This window comes from Panthera uncia, chromosome X (genome assembly GCF_023721935.1).
Source record: "Panthera uncia isolate 11264 chromosome X, Puncia_PCG_1.0, whole genome shotgun sequence".
In the NCBI taxonomy this organism is placed as follows: Eukaryota; Metazoa; Chordata; class Mammalia; order Carnivora; family Felidae; genus Panthera; species Panthera uncia.
In genome coordinates, this window is record NC_064817.1 from 39534078 (window position 1) to 39552785 (window position 18708).

Sequence of the window (18708 nt, forward strand, 5' to 3'; positions counted from 1 at the left end):
CAAAACAGTTGCTCTTATTTTTTTTTTAATTTTCTTTTAAAGTAGGCTCCACGCCCAATGTGGGGCTTGAACTCGTGACCCTGGGATCAAGATGCTCTACCGACTGGGGGCACCTGGGTGGCTCAGTTGAGCATCCGACTTCGGCTCAGGTCATGATCTCGCAGTTTGTGCGTTCGAGCCCCGCCTTGGGCTCGCTGCTGTCAGTGTAGAGCTAGAGCCCGCTTCGGATCCTCTGTCCCCACGCTTTCTGCCTGCCTCTCTCCCACTCGTGCTCTCTCTCCCTCCCCAAAATAAATAAACATTAAAAATAAAGATGCCCTGCCAACCGAACCAGCCAGGGGCCCTGACATTATCTCTTCTTCTAAGGTTTAGGCCTTGCCCAGAACTCCTCATATATGGAATAGCTCATACCAAGAATCCTTGCTCCCACAGCAAAGCCTTGGGCTGCCACGCACATGTGGAACAGGTGAACAGACAACATTTAGCTGGGGCTCCTGGGTGGCTCAGTCGGTTGGGCGTCTGACTTTGGCCCCAGTCATGATCTCACAGTTCGTGGGTTCGAGCCCCGCATCGGGCTCTGTGCTGACAGCTCAGAGCCTGGAGCCTGCTTTGGATTCTGTGTCTCCCTCTTCTCTCTGCCCCTTCCCTACTCATACTCTGTCTCCCTCTGTCTCTCAAAAATAAACATTGAACATTTAGTATTTGTCCTGCTCTTCAGGTTATATAATCCACACATAATGATTGCTGCAAAACCCGCCATTGCAATGGGAACAAATGGCGCCTCTCTAGCTTTTTGGGTAAGTTTAGATCCCCGATCCTCATTATATGAAGAGAAATCTCTATGCCAGTTGACACAGTGATTACAGAATCCTCCTTTCAGTCAACAATGCAAATTCCATCACAGATGGTTTATACAGGGCCTGAGGCCTTCTCCCGTTCCGAGAATGACAAGACCTCTCTCAAGCTCCAGCCAGTTTCTGGCTCTTACCCACGCTCGCAGTCCAACGATAGTTCATTTTGTGTTGCCTGTGGCATGTCAGGGATAGCTTCTGCCCCGGGTATTCTTACAAATTACTCCATTTGAGTAGGCCCTTGGATTTTTGTCGCATCTATCAACTCTCTTCTGCTCCCCATATGTCACTATTGCATTTCAGCCAGTCCTGGCTTGATTTTCAGTTTCTGATATTATCATGATATCATCAATGTAGTGTCTTGTTATTTCTAGGACCTGCATCAAGTCCCAATCCCTTCTTTTTTTTTTAATTTTAAAGAGAGCAAGCGAGCACACAAGTTGGGGAGAGGGGAGTGAGGGAAAGAGAGAATCTCAAGAAGGCTCTATGCTTGGCACAGAGCCCAACAGGGAGTTTGATCCCACAACTCTCAGATCATGACCTGAGCTGAAAATCAAGAGTTGGATGCTCAGCTGACTGAATCACCTAGGTCCCCCACCTTCCTTTTTTTATATGAATTTTGGAATCAGCTTGTCAATTTCTAACTCTTAAATCTCTTCACTGATTGTGATTGGTGTTCATAATAGTTGTATTTTTTAAAAAAAATTTTTAACGTTTTATTTTTTGAGAGACAGAGTGATAGAGCATGAGCAGGGGAGGGGCAGAGAGAGAGACACACACACACAGAATCCGAAGCAGGCTCCAGGCTCTGAGCTGTCAGCACACAGCCCGATGCGGGGCTGGAACCCATGAATGTAAGATCATGACCTGAATCGAAGTCGGATGCTCAAGCGACTGAGCCACCCAAGCGCCCCTGTTTATAATATTTCTATTTTAAGGAACCTACTGAGATTATCTTCTTTGTGCCCTACTACATGATCAATTTTTGTGAATGTTCCATGTGTGCTTGAGAGAAAGTATATTCTGTATGATCGGAGTGTAGTGTTTAATATGTATATATCCAAAAGTTTCACCTTATTATGTTGCTTGGGTCTTTTGTATCATTGCTTATTATTTTGTCCACGTAATCTGTCTTATTTTGTGAATGGTATGTTAAAAGCCTCCCATTAGAGAATGCTTCTTTTTCTTGTATTCTTGTAGTTTTTGGTTTATATAGGCTTTTGCTGTATCACTTTGTGCATAGGTATTTACACATATCTCTGTTGTTAGATCTTTATTTTGGACAGGGCTTTTAATATTACAAAGTATCCTCCTTTGTCTCATATAATTGCTTTTGGAATTCTACGTTGGCATCAGGATTTCAGTCCCTGCTTTTGTATTGTTTTCATTTGGTAAATCTTTATCCACCTCTTTAATTTTACCTTTTTAAAAAAATGTTTATTTTTGAGAGTGAGGGAGTGTGAGCGGGGGAGGGGCAGAAGAGAGGCAGACCCAGGATCCGAAGCGGGTTCTGGGCTGGCAACAGTGAGCCTGATGTGGGGCTTGAACTCACAAACTGTGAGATCATGACCTGAGCCAAAGTCGGGCATTCAACTGACAGCCACGCAGGTGCCCCAGTTTTAGCCTTTTTTTTTTTTAATGTTTATTTATTTTTGAGACAGAGACAGAGCATGAGCAGGGGAGGGGCAGAGAGAGAGGGAGACAGAATCCGAAGCAGGCTCCAGGCTCTGAGCCATCAGCCCAGAGCCCGACGCGGGGCTCGAACTCACGGACCGCGAGATCGTGACCTGAGCTGAAGTCGGACGCTTAACCGACTGAGCCACCCAGGCGCCCCTTAGCCTTTTTGAATGACTGTGTTTTAAACATACCTTTTGTGCACAGTATTATTGGGCTCTGCTTTACGAGGCAACATGAAAACATTTTTCAGTTCGTAGGTGACGTAAACCCATTTACACTTACTTATGTTACTGTTTGATGTCATAAACAATACAGATATGTTTGGTCTCAATTTTTTCACTTTATCTTCTGATGTAATCACTGTGAGATTGTTATATTTGCTGTTTCTTTCTCTATTTAGTGTTCCCTCTACATTTTTTTTTTTTTTGGTTATTAGGAAGGTTGTATTTTCATGCTGATAATTCCCTTTGTGTTAATACTTCATATAGTACCCTTAGGCAGTCCTTGTTTCTTTCTTTTTGTTTACTTTATTTATAAGAGTTGTATATATTTGAGGTGTACAACATGATATACACATATACATATTGAAATGATTACTACAGTCGAGTTAACCTATCATCTCTCATAGTTACCATTTTTTGTGTGTGATGAGTATACCTGTAATTTACTTTCTTAGCATATTTCCATTGTTCAATATAGTATTACTTAAGTATAGTCATCATGCCTGTACGTTAGATCTCTAGACTTTGTTTTTAAGATTTTATTTTTAAGTAATCTCCATACCCAACCTCGGGCTCAAACTCACAACCCTGAGATCAAGAGTCGCACACTCCGTGGATTGAGCCAGGCAGGCGCCCCATGCATCTCTAGACTTTATTCATTCTACATAGCTGACTTTGTCCTCTTTGACCAACATCGCCACATTTCTCCCATACCCCTCTTAATGTTCTACTCTGCTTCTGTGAGTTTGACTTTTTTTAAAAAAAGATTTCACATATAAATGAGATCATACAGTACAATATTTGCCTTTCTCTGTCGGAGTCATTTCACTTAGCAAAATGCCCTCCAGTTTCATCCATGTTGTTGCAAATGGTAGGATTTCCTTCTTTCTCATGACTGAATGATGTTGAGTTGTGTGTGTGTGTGTGTGTGTGTGTGTGTGTATGTGTGTGTATACACACCACATCTTTATCCATTCATCCATCGATGGACACTTAGTTTGTTTTCCATATCTTGAATAATTCTGCAATGACAATGAGAGTGCAGATATCTCTTTGGGAGAGTGATTTCATTTCCTTCAGATATATACCCAGAAGTGGGACCGCTGGATCATATAGTAGTTCTAGTTTTAATTTTTTGAGCAGCCTCCATACTGTTTCCCGTAACGCCTATACCAATTTACCTTGTTTTCAAAAAAGATTTTATTTTAAAGTAATCTCTACCCAATGCGTGGCTCAAACTTCCAACCTTGAGATCAAGAGTTGCACGCTCCGCCGACAGGTGCTCGTACTTTTTTTTTCTTTATTAATCTTTTATAACATCTAATTTGTCTCTCACCTTTACCTACATGGCAGTCAATGATCTTATTCATCTTTTCTCTTTTTCTTTCTCTTCTTCCATTTTTTAGTTGTTTTTCTACTTTGTCGGGACAACTTAATATCTATACGTTATCCTTCAGCCCGTGACCCCAGCGTTGTGTTAGTCTTAACTTTATGGTAGTATGTAAAATGCCCAGTGTCAGGCTTTTGCCAAAATTTCCCCATTCATCAGTTTTGGTCGGATGAAGCTCACCGTTTGGAGTAGTGCTGGTCAATAGAACCCCTTGCAGTGATGAGTACGTTCTCTATCTTTGCTGTCCAGGACTATAACTAGCCACGTGTGGCTACCAAATTGGACAGCGCAGCTCTGTTAAATTCCTTAGGAAGGGCACAAGTGTTTTTGAGAAATTGATGCCAGTTTAATTCTCTGGTCTTGTAAGTTATTTCATCTTTTTTTGCCTGGAGGCCCTGAAGAGATATTTTCTTTCTCTTTAAATTCTAATTGTTTTGTTAAGTGCTATGTCAGAGTTGGTTTTGCGGGTCAATTTTCCTTGGTACCCAAGGGGCCTTTGATCGTGTTGAGATTTGCTCAATGATCCCGGGTATGTCCTAGCTTGGTGACTATTCCGTGTGTACTGGAAGAAACTTAATTTCTATGTTTCTGAGTGGAATGCTCTGCAGAGTCCTTTGGTTGCTGGGTGGTGTTCAGTTTTCCTATATCCCCGTTGATTTTCTGTCTATTGGTTACTTTGATTACTAAGAGAAGTGTTGAAAGTCAGCGGTTCTAAGTGTGCATTTGCCCCTTCCTTCTTTCGGTTCTTTCAGATTTGCTTCATGTATTCTGAGGCTATTTTATTAGGGCAGTCTCCCCCACAGTCGTGCTCCCCCACACTCCCTCCCATGATCTTTTGGCTGGACAGTTAGGGATTTAGTCTGTCCGCTTTGGCACTCACTTTCTGTAAGGAAGTTTGCCCTTGGGGCCAAGGGGTGGGAGGTTAGAAAAAAGGCAATGGGGATCCTTCCCACACTCTCCAGACCACTATTCTTGCCAAAGAAAAGGATTTCTCTTCCCTAGAGTTTGAGGTGTCTGCTGCTACAAGGTTACAGGTTTTTTGGGGGTTTTTTGGGGTTTTTTTTTTTTGGCCCTGGGGCCTACTTTGGGGCAGGACTGCTTTAAAAAAAAACAGTATTTCTCCCATTTTCTGTGTCTCACAGCACCCCCCCCTTCAAGCTTCATGTACTTTTGGTGTCCCTGCTGACTCTGTACCTGGTGCTTCTCTCAAGCTCTTTGTGTTTTCTTAGCCTTCCAGTTTATTCTGGTGGTTTCAGCTAGTACTGAAATGCTATTGCCTCCCAATCGTTGGCCTATCCTAGCCTTCTCTTCTGAGCTTCAGAATCCTATAGCCACCTGCCAGCTGGACGTCTATCAGTATGTGCCATAAACAACCCAGCTCAGGTCCAAGATCTATTTCAATTTCTCCTTCTGCCAACCCAGTATCTCTCTTGTTTTGCTCATCTCAATATATGGCACCAGCCTCAACCCATCTGCTCGCGCCATTATCCTGAGAGTAATGATCTGTGCCTTTCTCCCACTTAACAGGACTTCTGTCTAATTTCGAAATATAAATATATTGTGGGAGGGTCAGAAAATATTCTGATGGTATAGGGAGTCAGGCATTTTAGAGACTGATGACCTGTAGGAAAAAAAAAAAAAAAACCAGTTGAAAATCCCTCCCCTCTCTGGCCCCGGAATGTCTCTGCAGCCCTTAAGCTCATCATAGCCTGAAGTGCTGTTTTTCTCTCCTCCGGTTCTATATGTAGTTTCATAGCTCACCATGTGTGTTTCATGTTTTCCTGCCTTTTTTAATGCTGTTGTCCCATATTTTTGAGGGAAACTGTATTCTTGTTGAAGGATTCCACGCTCCGTCTCCCCAAGTGAAGTTGGATCTGATAACACAGCCCACTGCACCCTGTACGCATGCCTAACGCAGCTCCCGTGACACCTCATTGCGAGACTGTGTTCATACCTAAGCCTCTTCACTGGGTTTTGAGCTCTTTGAGAACAGGCACTCCATCTTATCCCTTTTTTGTTTTCCCAGCAACTGGGACAGGTCCGGGCACCTCGTGTTAACTCAGCAGTCAGCAGTCTTTTCTTCATGGATTGATATAGTAACACAATAGCAGGGCCGTTCTGGGTTCCCCCCGCCCAACAAAATATAATATCGAGCAAGACACAGGGTCAGGTGTCCAATGTAGCTTCTTCTAGTTAACTCTTACTGGTGCTCTGTGGAGAGAATTAGTTTCACATATCCGTTTTTTTTGTTTTTTTTTTGAGATAGTATTTAACATTTTTTTTAATGTTTATTTTGAGAGAGTGTGTGAGCAGGTTGGGGAGGGGCAGAGAGAGAGGGAGAGAGACTCCCAAGCAGGCTCCGTGCCATCAGTGCAGAGCCCAACACAGGGCTCCATCCCACGAACCGTGAGATGATGACCTGAGCCGAAATCAAGAGTCGGGTGCGTCACTGACTGAGCCACTTAGGCGCCCCTCCGTGTGTCCCATTCTGATCATTGCAGCTTGTTGTTACAGGGATCTGTGTCCTTTGAGGACGTGGCTGTGGATTTTACCCGACAGGAGTGGCACAGACTGGACCCTGCTCAGAGGACCATGCACAAGGATGTGATGTTAGAGAACTACAGCAACCTGGCATCCGTGGGTGAGGATTATTGTCCACGTAACTCCTGGTACCATAGGTTTCCTTTCTTGGTTACTGTAACGTGTATGGCCTTTGTAGACTTTAACAATACTTTAGGTTCTAGATTCAAGGGTCACAGATGCTTGATTAGGTTTGAGGCACCAGGAAACATGATGTGTGTTGTCACTTCCCCCAATGAAAGGTTTAAATGGGCCCCCTTCCTTGTGCAGCTCATGAAGATGCACCTTCCTCCTCCTCCATCAGAGGCCCTAGCGCTCAGACAACTTGGCCCATGTCCTCTGCCATTTCCCATTAACAGGCCTCTGCGTGGCCAAACCAGAGATGATCTTCAAGTTGGAGCGAGGAGAAGAGCTGTGGATATTAGAGGAGGAATCCTCAGGCCAAGGTTTCCCAGGTGAGTAAGCAGAAACGGGAAGGAAGAGTGCAGAAATTCACGCTTGGGGCAGTGGTTTCCAGTAGGCTCTTTCTAGGGGCCCTTCCTCTTTGCAAATGACTGGAGGGCAGAAGGTTTACACACTTCAGGTACCTAAATCACACCTGCCCTCATTACGTTCACACTTAAGTGCTCTGGCCTGTTTTATCTTGAGGTTTTTTTTTTTTTTCCTAAGCTTATTTATTTATTTATTTATTAAAAAAAAATTTTTTTTTAATGTTTATTTTTGACAGAGACAGAATGCGAGTGGGTTAGGGGCAGAGAGAGAGGGAGACACAGAATCCGAAACAGGCTCCAGGCTCTGAGCTGTCAGCACAGAGCCCAACGCGGGGCTCGAACTCACGAGCTGTGAGATCATGACCTGAGCCGAAGTCGGACAAGTCGGACGCTTAACCGACTAAGCCACCCAGGTGCCCCAAGCTTATTTGTTTTTGAGAGAGACAGAGAGAGAGCACAAGCAGGGGAGGGGCAGAGAGAAAGGGGGACAGAGGAGCCGCAGCCGAAGTGTTGACAGCAGAGAGCCCGACGTGGGGCTCGAACCCAGGAACCACGAGATCGTGACCTGAGCTCAAGTCGGACGCTCAACCGACTGAGCCACCCGGGCGCCCCTCTTGAGTTTTGTGGTTGTCTACCACTCTTACCTATCCCCGCCCGCCTCGTCTTACACGTTCTCAGCTAGTCTGTCTCTCTTTAGTATTCTCAATTGCCTGCCCACCTTCCACTGCCTTGGATGCCGTTCGTTGTGGGGCATTCGTTCGTACGCGCCTCTGGTGTTCCTCCACCTCTTAAATGAGTGCCAGCTATGATCTGGTCACGTTCTAGGTGTAGGGATCTAGCACCTGGGAAACTAATATCACTGTCCTGGAGCTGGCAGTCTGATATGTCACGTTTGGTGGTGAGAAGAAAATCAATGCAAGATATGAAAGATAGACAATGATGTGTCGTGTGCCTGTGGAGGATATGTCCAGGGACGACTTTTTGGGGAGGTTAACATTGGTGCACCAACTTCAGTGATGTGAGAGAGACAGAGCCACGTAGACTTTGAATATTCGGGGTGGAGAGAACAGTGTGTGTTAGGGTGATAGATCCTAAAAAGAGCAAAGAGGCCAGTGTAGCTTAATGGTGGGTGGTGTGAGTGGCCGGGGGCCATATCAGAGAGTTAGCTGGGGGCCAAATTATGTTGAGTTTTTTAGGCGAGGTGAAGCACTTTTTAACAGGCTATGTTTTGTGGGCTTTGGTAAGCACTTTCATTCGGTACCGTGACAAGGGAAACCATTGTTGAGTTTTAAGTAGGTGATCTGATTTGTTTTTAAAGGATCTCTGTCACTGCTGTGTGGCAAGAGTTCTGTCGGGGGTGGTGCCCTCAGGCATGACAGTGACCTTCAGCGTCAGAAGAGTCAAGGTGTGGATCAAACTGTTGAGTATAATGGATATGGAAAAGTCTTCTACAAGAACACAGGCTTTGTTGGACATAAAAGAACACACGCAGGAGTAAAAAACTTTGGATGTCATGAATGTGGGAAAAGTTACTGCAGGAAATCAAACCTTATTGAACATCTGAGGATACACACAGGGGAGAGACCCTATAAGTGTGGTGAGTGTGCAAAAACCTTCAGTGCAAGGTCATACCTCATTGCTCACCAGAAAACTCACACGGGGGAGAAACCCTTTGAATGTAATGAATGTAGGAAGTCTTTTGGCAGGAAGTCACAACTCATTCTACACCAGAGAACACACACAGGAGAGAGACCGTATGCGTGTGCTGAATGCAGGAAAACCTTTTCTGAGAAGGCAACCCTTATGATTCACCAGAGAACTCACACAGGGGAGAAGCCCTATGAATGTAGCGAATGTGGGAAAACATTTCGAGTCAAGATAGCCCTTACCCAACACCAGAGAACCCACACAGGGGAGAAACCGTATGAATGTGGTGACTGTGGGAAAAACTTCCGTGCAAAGAAATCCCTAAATCAACATCAGAGAATTCACACAGGTGAGAAACCCTATGAATGTGGCGAATGTGGGAAGTTCTTCAGAATGAAAATGACTCTCAATAATCATCGGAGAACTCACACAGGTGAAAAGCCCTATCAGTGTCAGGAATGTGGGAAATCCTTCAGGGTACACTCGTCTCTTGGGATACATCAGCGAATTCACACAGGAGAGAAACCTTACGAGTGTAGCAAATGTGGCAATGCCTTCTACGTTAAAGCACGCCTCATTGAACATCAGAGAATGCATTCAGGAGAGAAACCCTATGAATGCGGCGAATGTGGAAAAATCTTCAGTATGAAGAAATCCCTTTGTCAACACCAGAGAACTCACACGGGAGAGAAGCCCTATGAATGCAGCGAGTGCGGAAATGCCTTCTACGTGAAAGTACGCCTCATTGAACATCAGCGGGTTCACACGGGAGAGAGACCCTTTGAATGTCAAGAATGTGGCAAGGCCTTCTGCCGGAAAGCGCACCTCACGGAACACCAGAGAACTCACGTGGGCCGGCCCTTGCCTTTTACTGTGGAGAAAGCTTCTTTGTGAAGACTCCCATCACCGTCTGACCAAGCCCTCTGGGTCCTCCGGCCACCGGCGCACAGAGCACACCCGTAACAATTAGGCTCGGACACTGGTGTGAAAATACGTCCTGATTCCTGTTAGGGGACAGCTCGTTGTTTTCGTTTCATTTGGATTCCCCTCATTAATGGTGAGGTTGAATAACTTCTTACCTGTTGACTGGCCGTTAGGGTTCTTTTCTTCTGTGCTTTGACTGTCGTGTATCCTTTCCCCATTGTTTTCTGATGGGCTGCCTATCTTTTACATCTTGGCTTTACATGTTCTTGTTTTCGTTTTTCAATATATGAGAATGTACAAACCTTTTTTCAGTCATGTGTATGGCAGATATCTTCTCCTGGACTGTGGCTGGTTATTTAATGTTGCTAACTCTTCCGTTGAGGTTTTATGTTCGAATGTTATCAGTTTCAAGGTGATCACAATTCTCCTACACTTTTCCTCTAAAGTTAAGGTTTTCCTTTCAACATTTAGAATGTTAATCTCCCCTGAGGTTGTGTGTGTGTGTGTATAGTGTGAATTGTACAATATATAATACTATATTCCTCTGAACACTTTCCATAAATGGTATCACCCTGTGTTGAAAGTTCTGCAGCTTGCTTTTTTCATGAAACGTTACCTGTCCTTGATCTATCCATGCTGATAAATATAGGTCTGGTGTATTCATTTCTCTCCCCCTAGCGCAAGACATTTGTGTTGTTTCTGTGTTTAGCGTCTGGATCTAAAAGCGGAACTGATGGGTCATAGAGTATAGGCAGCGTTTAAGTTACTAAGCTGTTGTGCCCCTAGCTCCAACACCCCCCTTCTACGCTGTTCTTTGCGATGCTGGGGCTGTGACTCTACAAAACATGTTTCTGTCTTGCCAGCTGCTTCCCGTGGGGCCTTGCCAATCGGAGATAGTAACCGTGAACCGTGAGCGTGAGGAAGGAAGAAGGGCCTTGCTCCTTTTCTTTTCCTCCCTGTTAGCGCCCCGTTCATCTGAGTGTCAGCCCAGTATCGCTCCCTCCCTTGCGCAGCAGAAGTTCCTCATGGTGGCAGTTAATTCAGCACTCACAGAACAGCCAATGGTGCCCCGCCCCCTCAGAAACACTAGCGGCAGCTGGTTCGTGCCACCCCCTTGGGAGTTACCGGTCCCACCCACGTGACACCACTCCCCAGCCTTCCAGTTTTTAATAACTCCAGTTTCTTTCCTTGTTACCTTAGCCTAGCTGCTTCCTGCAGTTGCTGCCTCCATGATAATTTTAATGTTCTCTTTCTGTCCTTTTCAGTCACATGGTTAATAACTTTGTGACTAGTCAAAAATTCTTTATAAGAAGTTCTTTTCATTAAAACAACTGGTATCGTTTCTGTCTCCTAGCTGGGTTCTTTTTTTCTTTTTTAATGTTTATTTATTTTTGAGACAGCATGAGGGTGGGCGTGAGCAGTGGAGGGGCAGAGAGAACGGGAGACACAGAATTCCAAGCAAGCTCGTGCCATCATCCACAGCCCAGAGCGGGGCTCGAACCCGTGAACTGTGAGACTATGACCTTAGCCAAAATCAAGAGTCAGAGGCTCCACTGACTGAGCCACCCCAGGCGCCCCTCCTAGCTGGGTTCTGATTGCTACAGAAGTTTTGCAACTTTATTAAATAATTGAATTCCCCCCCCTCCAAATTGTACTAATTTACACTCTCATGAGCAGTTTGAGACGAAGTTTACATTATCCCACATATACACCAGGACTTATCAGTCTTTCAAATTGTTGCCAGTCCGGAAGATGTAAAATGGCTTTAAGCCTTTCCGTCCATGAATATGGTTTGTCTTTTTATTTTTTAACTCAACTTTTTTCGACTTCAATTGTATGTTACAGTTTTCTCCCATAAATTGTCTTTAATTAAAGTTAACTTTTAATAGAAATTTTGCTTGTACATGTATATACATATACATTTCAAAATATACTGATGTATTATGGGGTTTATATAAATATTTATGTGTAACACACACACATACACACAGAAGAGATACATACTTATATATCCACAGAAAACTTTTTTCTTTTATATGTTCATTTCATTTTGCCCACATATTTGCCACCTTTCTGCATTCCATCCACAATCATTTTCTTCTTTGCCTGAACAATGCCCTTTAGTGGAAGTCTGCTAGTGACAAACCTCTGACCTTTGAGAATGTTTTCTTTTTTTAAAGCTTATCTTTTAATTTATTCTTTAAGTAAGCTCTAGGCCCAGTGTAGGGCTTGAACTATTGACCCGAAGATCAAGAGTCACGTACTGTACTGATTGAGCCAGCCAGGTGCCCCGAGAATGTTCTCTAATGCAGCATTTTTGATGAGCAAAAGTGAATCCTTTACCTTTAGCATTTGGTAACGCTATGCCATAGAAAATTGATGCTACATTAAATACCTATTTTTTTTTGTTCCCTGGATATTCCATAATAAATATGATGACCCATGGTATTTGAATTAACTAACAGATGCCCCCAAATATAGCATACACTTGAGTGTATATATTACACTTTATGCATTTTTTCAACAGCATGCCCTCACCCTTATTTACTGAGTATTAATTAAATTTATCAAGATGTCATCTCAGTGATTCTTTTAATCTTCAGATCATCCATTTAAAAAATTCAATTTTATGTTTAAATTTTTTTAATGTTTATTTATTTTTGAGAGAGAGACAGAGGGTGAGTGGGGGAGGGGCAGAGAACGAGGGAGACACAGAATCTGAAGTAGGCTCCAGGCCCTGAGGTGTCAGCACAGAGCCTGACGCGGGGCTCATACCTACGAACTGTGAGATCATGACCTGAGCTGAAGTCGGATGCTTAACCAACTGAGCTACCCAGGCGCCCCTCAAGTTTATGTTTCAGAATTATTATTCTGTTTTGGAAAATGTCAAACATAATAAAAGTCATCTATAATAACAGAAAGCAGATCAGCGGTTGCCTCTAGGAGGGGAATTAACTCCTGAAGGGTAGGAGGGAACTTCCTGGTTGATGGAACTATTCTATATCTTGACTGGGATGTGTATTAATAGTTATGAAATGAGTAAATTTAAGATTTTTGCACTTGCTTGCATGTAAATTATATCTCAGACTTTAAAAACAATAATAAAAAGTTCCCTGTTCCCATACCGGGAGCCGGATGTGGGCTGCCTGGGAGAAAAAGACACCAGCAATGGGAAACTTAGTCCCAGGGCTTTAGAAATGGCTTTGCTCCATGAAAATGACCTTCACTGAGGCCCCATGATGGGTTGTGCTGGCCTCGTGTTAGGGAACGTCATTTACGTGGTGATCCCTCACTGCCAGCACTGCCGTGCGTATTTGACTCGCAACAGCTTAAGCACAGTCTCCTTTGATTCTCCATTGGCCACCACCACAGTAGTTTTTACCCCCAGAATATGTCCGCATGGTGACTACCAACACCCCATTAACTTAACAGCATTTCTTTTCACCCCCGCTAGTCTAGAGCACAATGTCTGTACAATGACCTACCATCAGCTCCCAATATCCCGTCTTATCACAACTTTTTGCTCCCACCAAGTCTACTGACCCCCCCCAGCTCGTCGCATCATGTCTTGCCACCCCTCTCAGTTGCCATGACAATTTTTGCTGACCTGTTTGCTCATCGCGGAGTCTCTTCACGCCTTTAGCCCCAGCTTTGTGACTGATGATCCTCCATTAACTCAATATCATGCTTTTTGTCTCTCTTTGGACTCAGCGTGGTGACTGCTGACCTCCCATTAGCTCACAGCAATGTGTCTTGTCACCTTCCTTTAGACCTAATGTAGTGTCTGTTGACCCACATCGGCAGTGTCTGTTGCCCCCCTACTGGCTACCATGCAATACATTCAACCCAGTGTGTTCGAATCACAGCGTCTGCTCATCCTACTTTAGATCCTATCATTATGTTGATTTTTATTGGCCACCGAATGAACCCACAGCTCAGCACAGCACAGTTGCGCCAGTATCTATCTGCTGTTCCCCAGTTAGCCACCAGTGTGGTGACTTTGATCCTCCTGAGCCCCAGTAGATAGACCATCTGCAGAACTTGGATGACCTTGTCACTCTGTCTTCGGAACCCCTATTTACGAACCTGCAAGTTTTTTAACCTTCAGACCCAGTGGTGTCTGCTTAAAATAGCCCCCATCACTGTGTCTTCTCACCCAACACTACAGCCTGTCAGGGTATGGGCTGACCATACACCAGTGCCTTTTTATTTTTAGCCACTAGCTGAGGATGAACTCCTTGAGGATGTATCACCATGTTTTTTGTCCTTAGAGTAGTCAAATCATTGTGTCTGTTAAATCTCCTCCCTTTAACCACTAATATTGTGTCTTTGACCAGTTGAAGCCCCAGTAAAGTCTGGTGGCCCCACACTGGCCCCCATCATGGTGTCCATTGATCCTCCATTAGCCAACAGTAGTTTCTTGGACACCCATGAGGCCCCAGCAATGTATTTGCTGACCCTCCTTAGCTACCATCCCTCTGTCTGCTGATCCCCAATTAGCCGTAAGACCAGAGACTAACTTCCACGAGCTTCCAGTACAGTATTTGCTGATTCCACATTAGCCTCATCTTGCCGATCACCCTTTAGCCACGAGTAGAATGTCTTTCACCCTCTGAAGTTCCAATCATGGTGTTTGTGACTGCATGAACCCTCATCACTCTGCTCCCTCATTAGCCACTAATACAGTGTCAGAATGCAACGATCCCCCAGCACAGTGCTCGTCACCCCATGTTAGCCTCAACACTGTGACTGCTCGCTAGTTCAGTCTTTGCCTCACGCTTCTCAGTCATGACATCTGCTGCTGACACCATATTACTGCCATCCCTATGTCTACTAATACTGGTCATAAATACAGTGTTTTTGGTTGTAAAAAATCAGCCCAGTGTCTGCTGACCTCACGTTAGCCTTTCGTCATTCTGCTGATTAGCCATTAGCCATCACTAAAGTGATTTTGTCTCTATCTCAGCATCAGTTCATTTACCACCCGCATCCCTGTGGCTGCTGGTCCCTCATTATTCGCTAGTACGGCGTATTTGCCTCATGAGCCTCAGTATAATGCCTGGGACTCATTAGAGCCTACCCTACATTAGAGCCCTTCGTGGTTCGGATGATCCTGTATTAGTCACCAGTATAGTGTCTGACCCCCGTTAGTCCCCCTGGCTGTATCTGCTGGCACTATATTAGCTCCCATGACTGTTGAATTCCCACTAGTTATAAGTACAGTGTCCTTAATCTCTGTGATTACTCCCGTTTCTGATAAACCTATGTTAGGACCAGCCGCTGTTCCCTGATCTCTGTATCCCGGTTTATTGGCTGTTTCAATCCTTGTGATCGGTCTTTAGACTCTGGCGGTTCCCCAGTGCCTCAGACTATTTGATTTTTCTGTTCCTTGCACTTCAGAGACTATCCCTTGGTCTTTTTTTGCTGTGGTCTCATCCTCAGGGTCTACCCCCTGTTCCTCTGGTTGTTTTGCAGTCCCTCTGATTGTCTTCCACATACAGGGATTATTTTGTGGTCTCTCCAGATATTTGTTGATCCTACCATTTTTCGGGTCCAGACACTGTCTACTTGTCCCTCCAGCTGTTTCCTTGTTTCTCTGGCTGTTCCCTCAGCCTGAGATTGTTCCCTTATCTCTCGGGGCTGTCTCCTAGGTATTTCTGGCTGTCACATGCCATTCAGGAATGGTTTCCTCTTCCATTTGGCTGTTCTAGAGTCTCTGTCCCTCTGGCTGTTTGATAGCCTCTTTGTTGCACATCACTGCGGTGACTGATCCCTTGCCCTAAAGCTGTTTTCCAGTGACCTGGAATAGTTCTTCAGCCCTGGCCTATTTGTCTGGAGCCACAGACTGTTCCTGCTGCTTCTGGGTGTTCCCCAATGCCTGGAATAATTTACCTTCCTCTCCCAGTTGTTCCCTCAATCCTGGGTGTGTTCGCACCTGCTTATTTTCTGGTGTATCCAACTGTTTCTCAGCACCAAGGACTGTTGCATACACAGGATGTGGCTGGGGGTGTTAAACAGCAAAGAGTGTCAGCCTGCAGAGGGAGCACCTTCCTTCCAGGTAGCTCCCTTTATTTATTTATTGTTTAATGTTTATTTTTGAGAAAGAGACAGAGCGTGGGTGGGGGAGGGGCAGAGAGGGAGAGGGAGACACGGAATCCGAAGCAGGCTCCAGGCTCTGAGCTGTCAGCACAGAGCCCGACGCGGGGCTTGAACTCACAGATTCCTAGATCATGACCTGAGCCGAAGTCGGATGCTTAACCGACCGAGCCACCCAGGCACCTGCCTCCTTTAGTTGTGGCTGCCATGAAGAAGCATACCCTACAGACAAGCTTCCTACTTCAGAGTCCTTGTGTGGCTCCTGGTAGGAGATCTGTAGTCCTGAGGTCACTCCATTTCCTCCCATTACCCTTCTAGAAAATCCGCTAATGTGAGTAAGGTCAATTACCCCCCCCCCCAAAGCCAGCATTCCACGTGCCTGGGTGTGAATCTCTGCTTAGGAGAGAGACTGATGACTGAGAGGAAGCACGTGGAGGGGTGTCAGCCCTGTGACATGCGCAGCCTTGGGGGGGCGGTACAGCTCAGTGGGTAGCCTGGGGGCCAGCCTTTCCCTCACCTGAGCCTCAGTACTTCTCCCTAAAACATGGGCCTCACTGTACATGATCAGAATCCTGAGGTCTGTACTAGGGTTGGAGGATGACTAATGGGTATTTTTTTCAGGTCAAAACATGAAACTCATAATAATAACTTCCTGTGTACTATTAGTACCAGTGATGTAAGTTCTCAACAGGCAACGTAGTATGATGAAGAACATAGATACTGGAGCCAAATCTGTATTCCAATCCTATCCCTTAATGGTTTCTCAGATACAGCATCAAAAGCACACACTATAAAACCAAAAGGAGATAAATAGGGTTTCATCAAAATTAGAGACACTTTTCCGCAAACGACACTGTCAAGACAGTGAAAACGCACAGAATGGGAGAGGGCACGTGAAAAGCTCCTCAACATCATTAGGCATCAGGGAAATGGAAATCAAAACCACAATGAAAAAAAAACCCCACAATGAGATAACACCTAACGCTCATTAGCATGGCTAGAATAAGAAGGATAGGCGATAACAAGTGTTGGCAAGGAAGTGGAAAAATTGGGCCCATCTTACATTGCTGGTAGGGCATAAAGTGGGGCAGCCACCCAAGAGAAATGAAAACATGTCCACATATAGAAACCTAAGCCACAAATGTTCACAGCAGTATTATTCATAGTAGCCCCCAAGTGGAAACAACACAAATGTCCATTGACTGATGAATGGATAATCAAAATATGGTATATCCATACAATGGAATATTCTTCAGGAATAAAAAGGAATGATGTACTGATACCTGCTACAACATGGACGAAGTTTGAAAATATTACTTGAAAGAAGCCAGTTACAAAAGACTACATATTGTATGGTTCCATTTATAAGAAATGTCCAGAATAGGCAAAACTGTGGAGACAGAAAGTAGATTCAAAGCCCAAGTGAGTTGGGTGCCTGGGTGGCTCAGTCCTTAAGCATCTGACTTCGGCTCAGGTCATAATCTCATGGTTTGTGAATTCAAGTCCCACATCGGGTGAGCTCGAGCACTGCTTTGGGTAAGACAGGAGCCCTGGGTGACCCCCAACTTCTCTCTCTCTCTCTCTCTCTCTCTGCCCCTTGTGGGATTCTCTCTCTCCCTCTGCCCCTCGCCCTCTCTCTCAAAAAAAAAAAAAAAAAATGTAACAAAACAAAGTCCAAGTGAGCTTAGCTGGATACTCTGCTTAATTAATGGTCTCACAAAACTGAAGTTGACCACACTGGACTCTTATCTGGAGGCTCGCAGGAAGAATCCATTTCCAACCTAATTCAGGTTATTGGCAGGATTTAGCTTCTTGCAGTTGTAGTACTGAGGTTCCCGTTTCTTTGCTGGCTGTCAGCCAGGGGTGGTTCTCTGCTTTTAGAGGCCAAATGCATGCCTCGCCACAGGGGCCTCTTTGCCTTCAAAGCCTATTAGGATGTGCCAAATGCTTCTCATGCTTCCAACTTCTCTGATGACCTCTTATGCCACCAGCAGGAGAAAATTGCATTTTTGAAGTCCTCCTGCACTTAATTAGATTAGGCTCACCTGGATAACCTCCCTATTTTACGACCAACTGATTAACCTTATTTTCATTTGCAAGATCCCTTTTGCTACTTAATGTAATACAGTCATGGAGTTATCTGTCATCCTATTCACAAGTTCCACCCACATTTAAGGGGAGGAGCTTATGTAAGGGGGATTGGAATTTTGGGGGTCATTCCCACAATTCTGCTTACTGTAGCCATTTTTGTGCTATCTGCTTGTTCAGAAATATCCCACTGGCATGTCTCCATTTATGATTCCCATTGGTAAATCTCCCCTTTCATAAATACCCACCCACTGGCAACTCTTTCATTCATTAACCTCTTGGGGGAAAAAAAAATCACTCCATTCAAAAATACCCATTAAAATATTTCCATTCATGACCCCTGTTGACAAGTCTCCCCCCTGAGAAATAAAAACCATTGACATATCACCCATAGATGTCTGCCATTAAGAAATACTATTCATAAACACCCATTGGCATAGTTCTTATTCAACACTCTTGTTTAAAAATCTCTTTGTTTCCTTATTTTTTAAATGTTTATTTTTGAGAGAGAGAGAGAGAGAGAGAGAGAGTGTGTGTGTGTGTGTGACAGCAGGGGTGGGGGAGGGGCAGAGAAAGAGGGAGACACAGAACTCGAGTGGGCTCCAGGCTCTGTGCTGTCAGCACGGAGCCTGACGCGGGGCTCAAACCCGCAAACTGTGAGATCATGACCTGAGCTAAAGTCGGATGCTCAACTGACTGAGCCACCCAGGCACCCCCCAAAATCTCTTTATCGATAGCCCTCA

The 18708-nt window shown here is 44.7% G+C and overlaps 1 protein-coding gene and 1 non-coding gene across 2 annotated transcripts; one reads left to right on the forward strand and one right to left on the reverse strand.

Annotated features, from left to right (window-relative positions):
* The first annotated feature begins 3248 nt into the window (after positions 1 to 3248).
* Positions 3249 to 11207, forward strand: ZNF157 (zinc finger protein 157). The gene is made up of 4 exons (XM_049643231.1): positions 3249 to 3254; positions 6654 to 6780; positions 7079 to 7174; positions 8529 to 11207. The coding sequence occupies exons 1-4, from the start codon at positions 3249 to 3251 to the stop codon at positions 9749 to 9751; spliced, it is 1452 nt and encodes a 483-aa protein (XP_049499188.1). The 3' UTR covers positions 9752 to 11207.
* TRNAS-UGA (transfer RNA serine (anticodon UGA)) lies at positions 7733 to 7817 on the reverse strand. The gene has a single exon. It is a non-coding gene; the product is annotated as a tRNA-Ser (tRNA).
* Positions 11208 to 18708: the final 7501 nt, after the last annotated feature.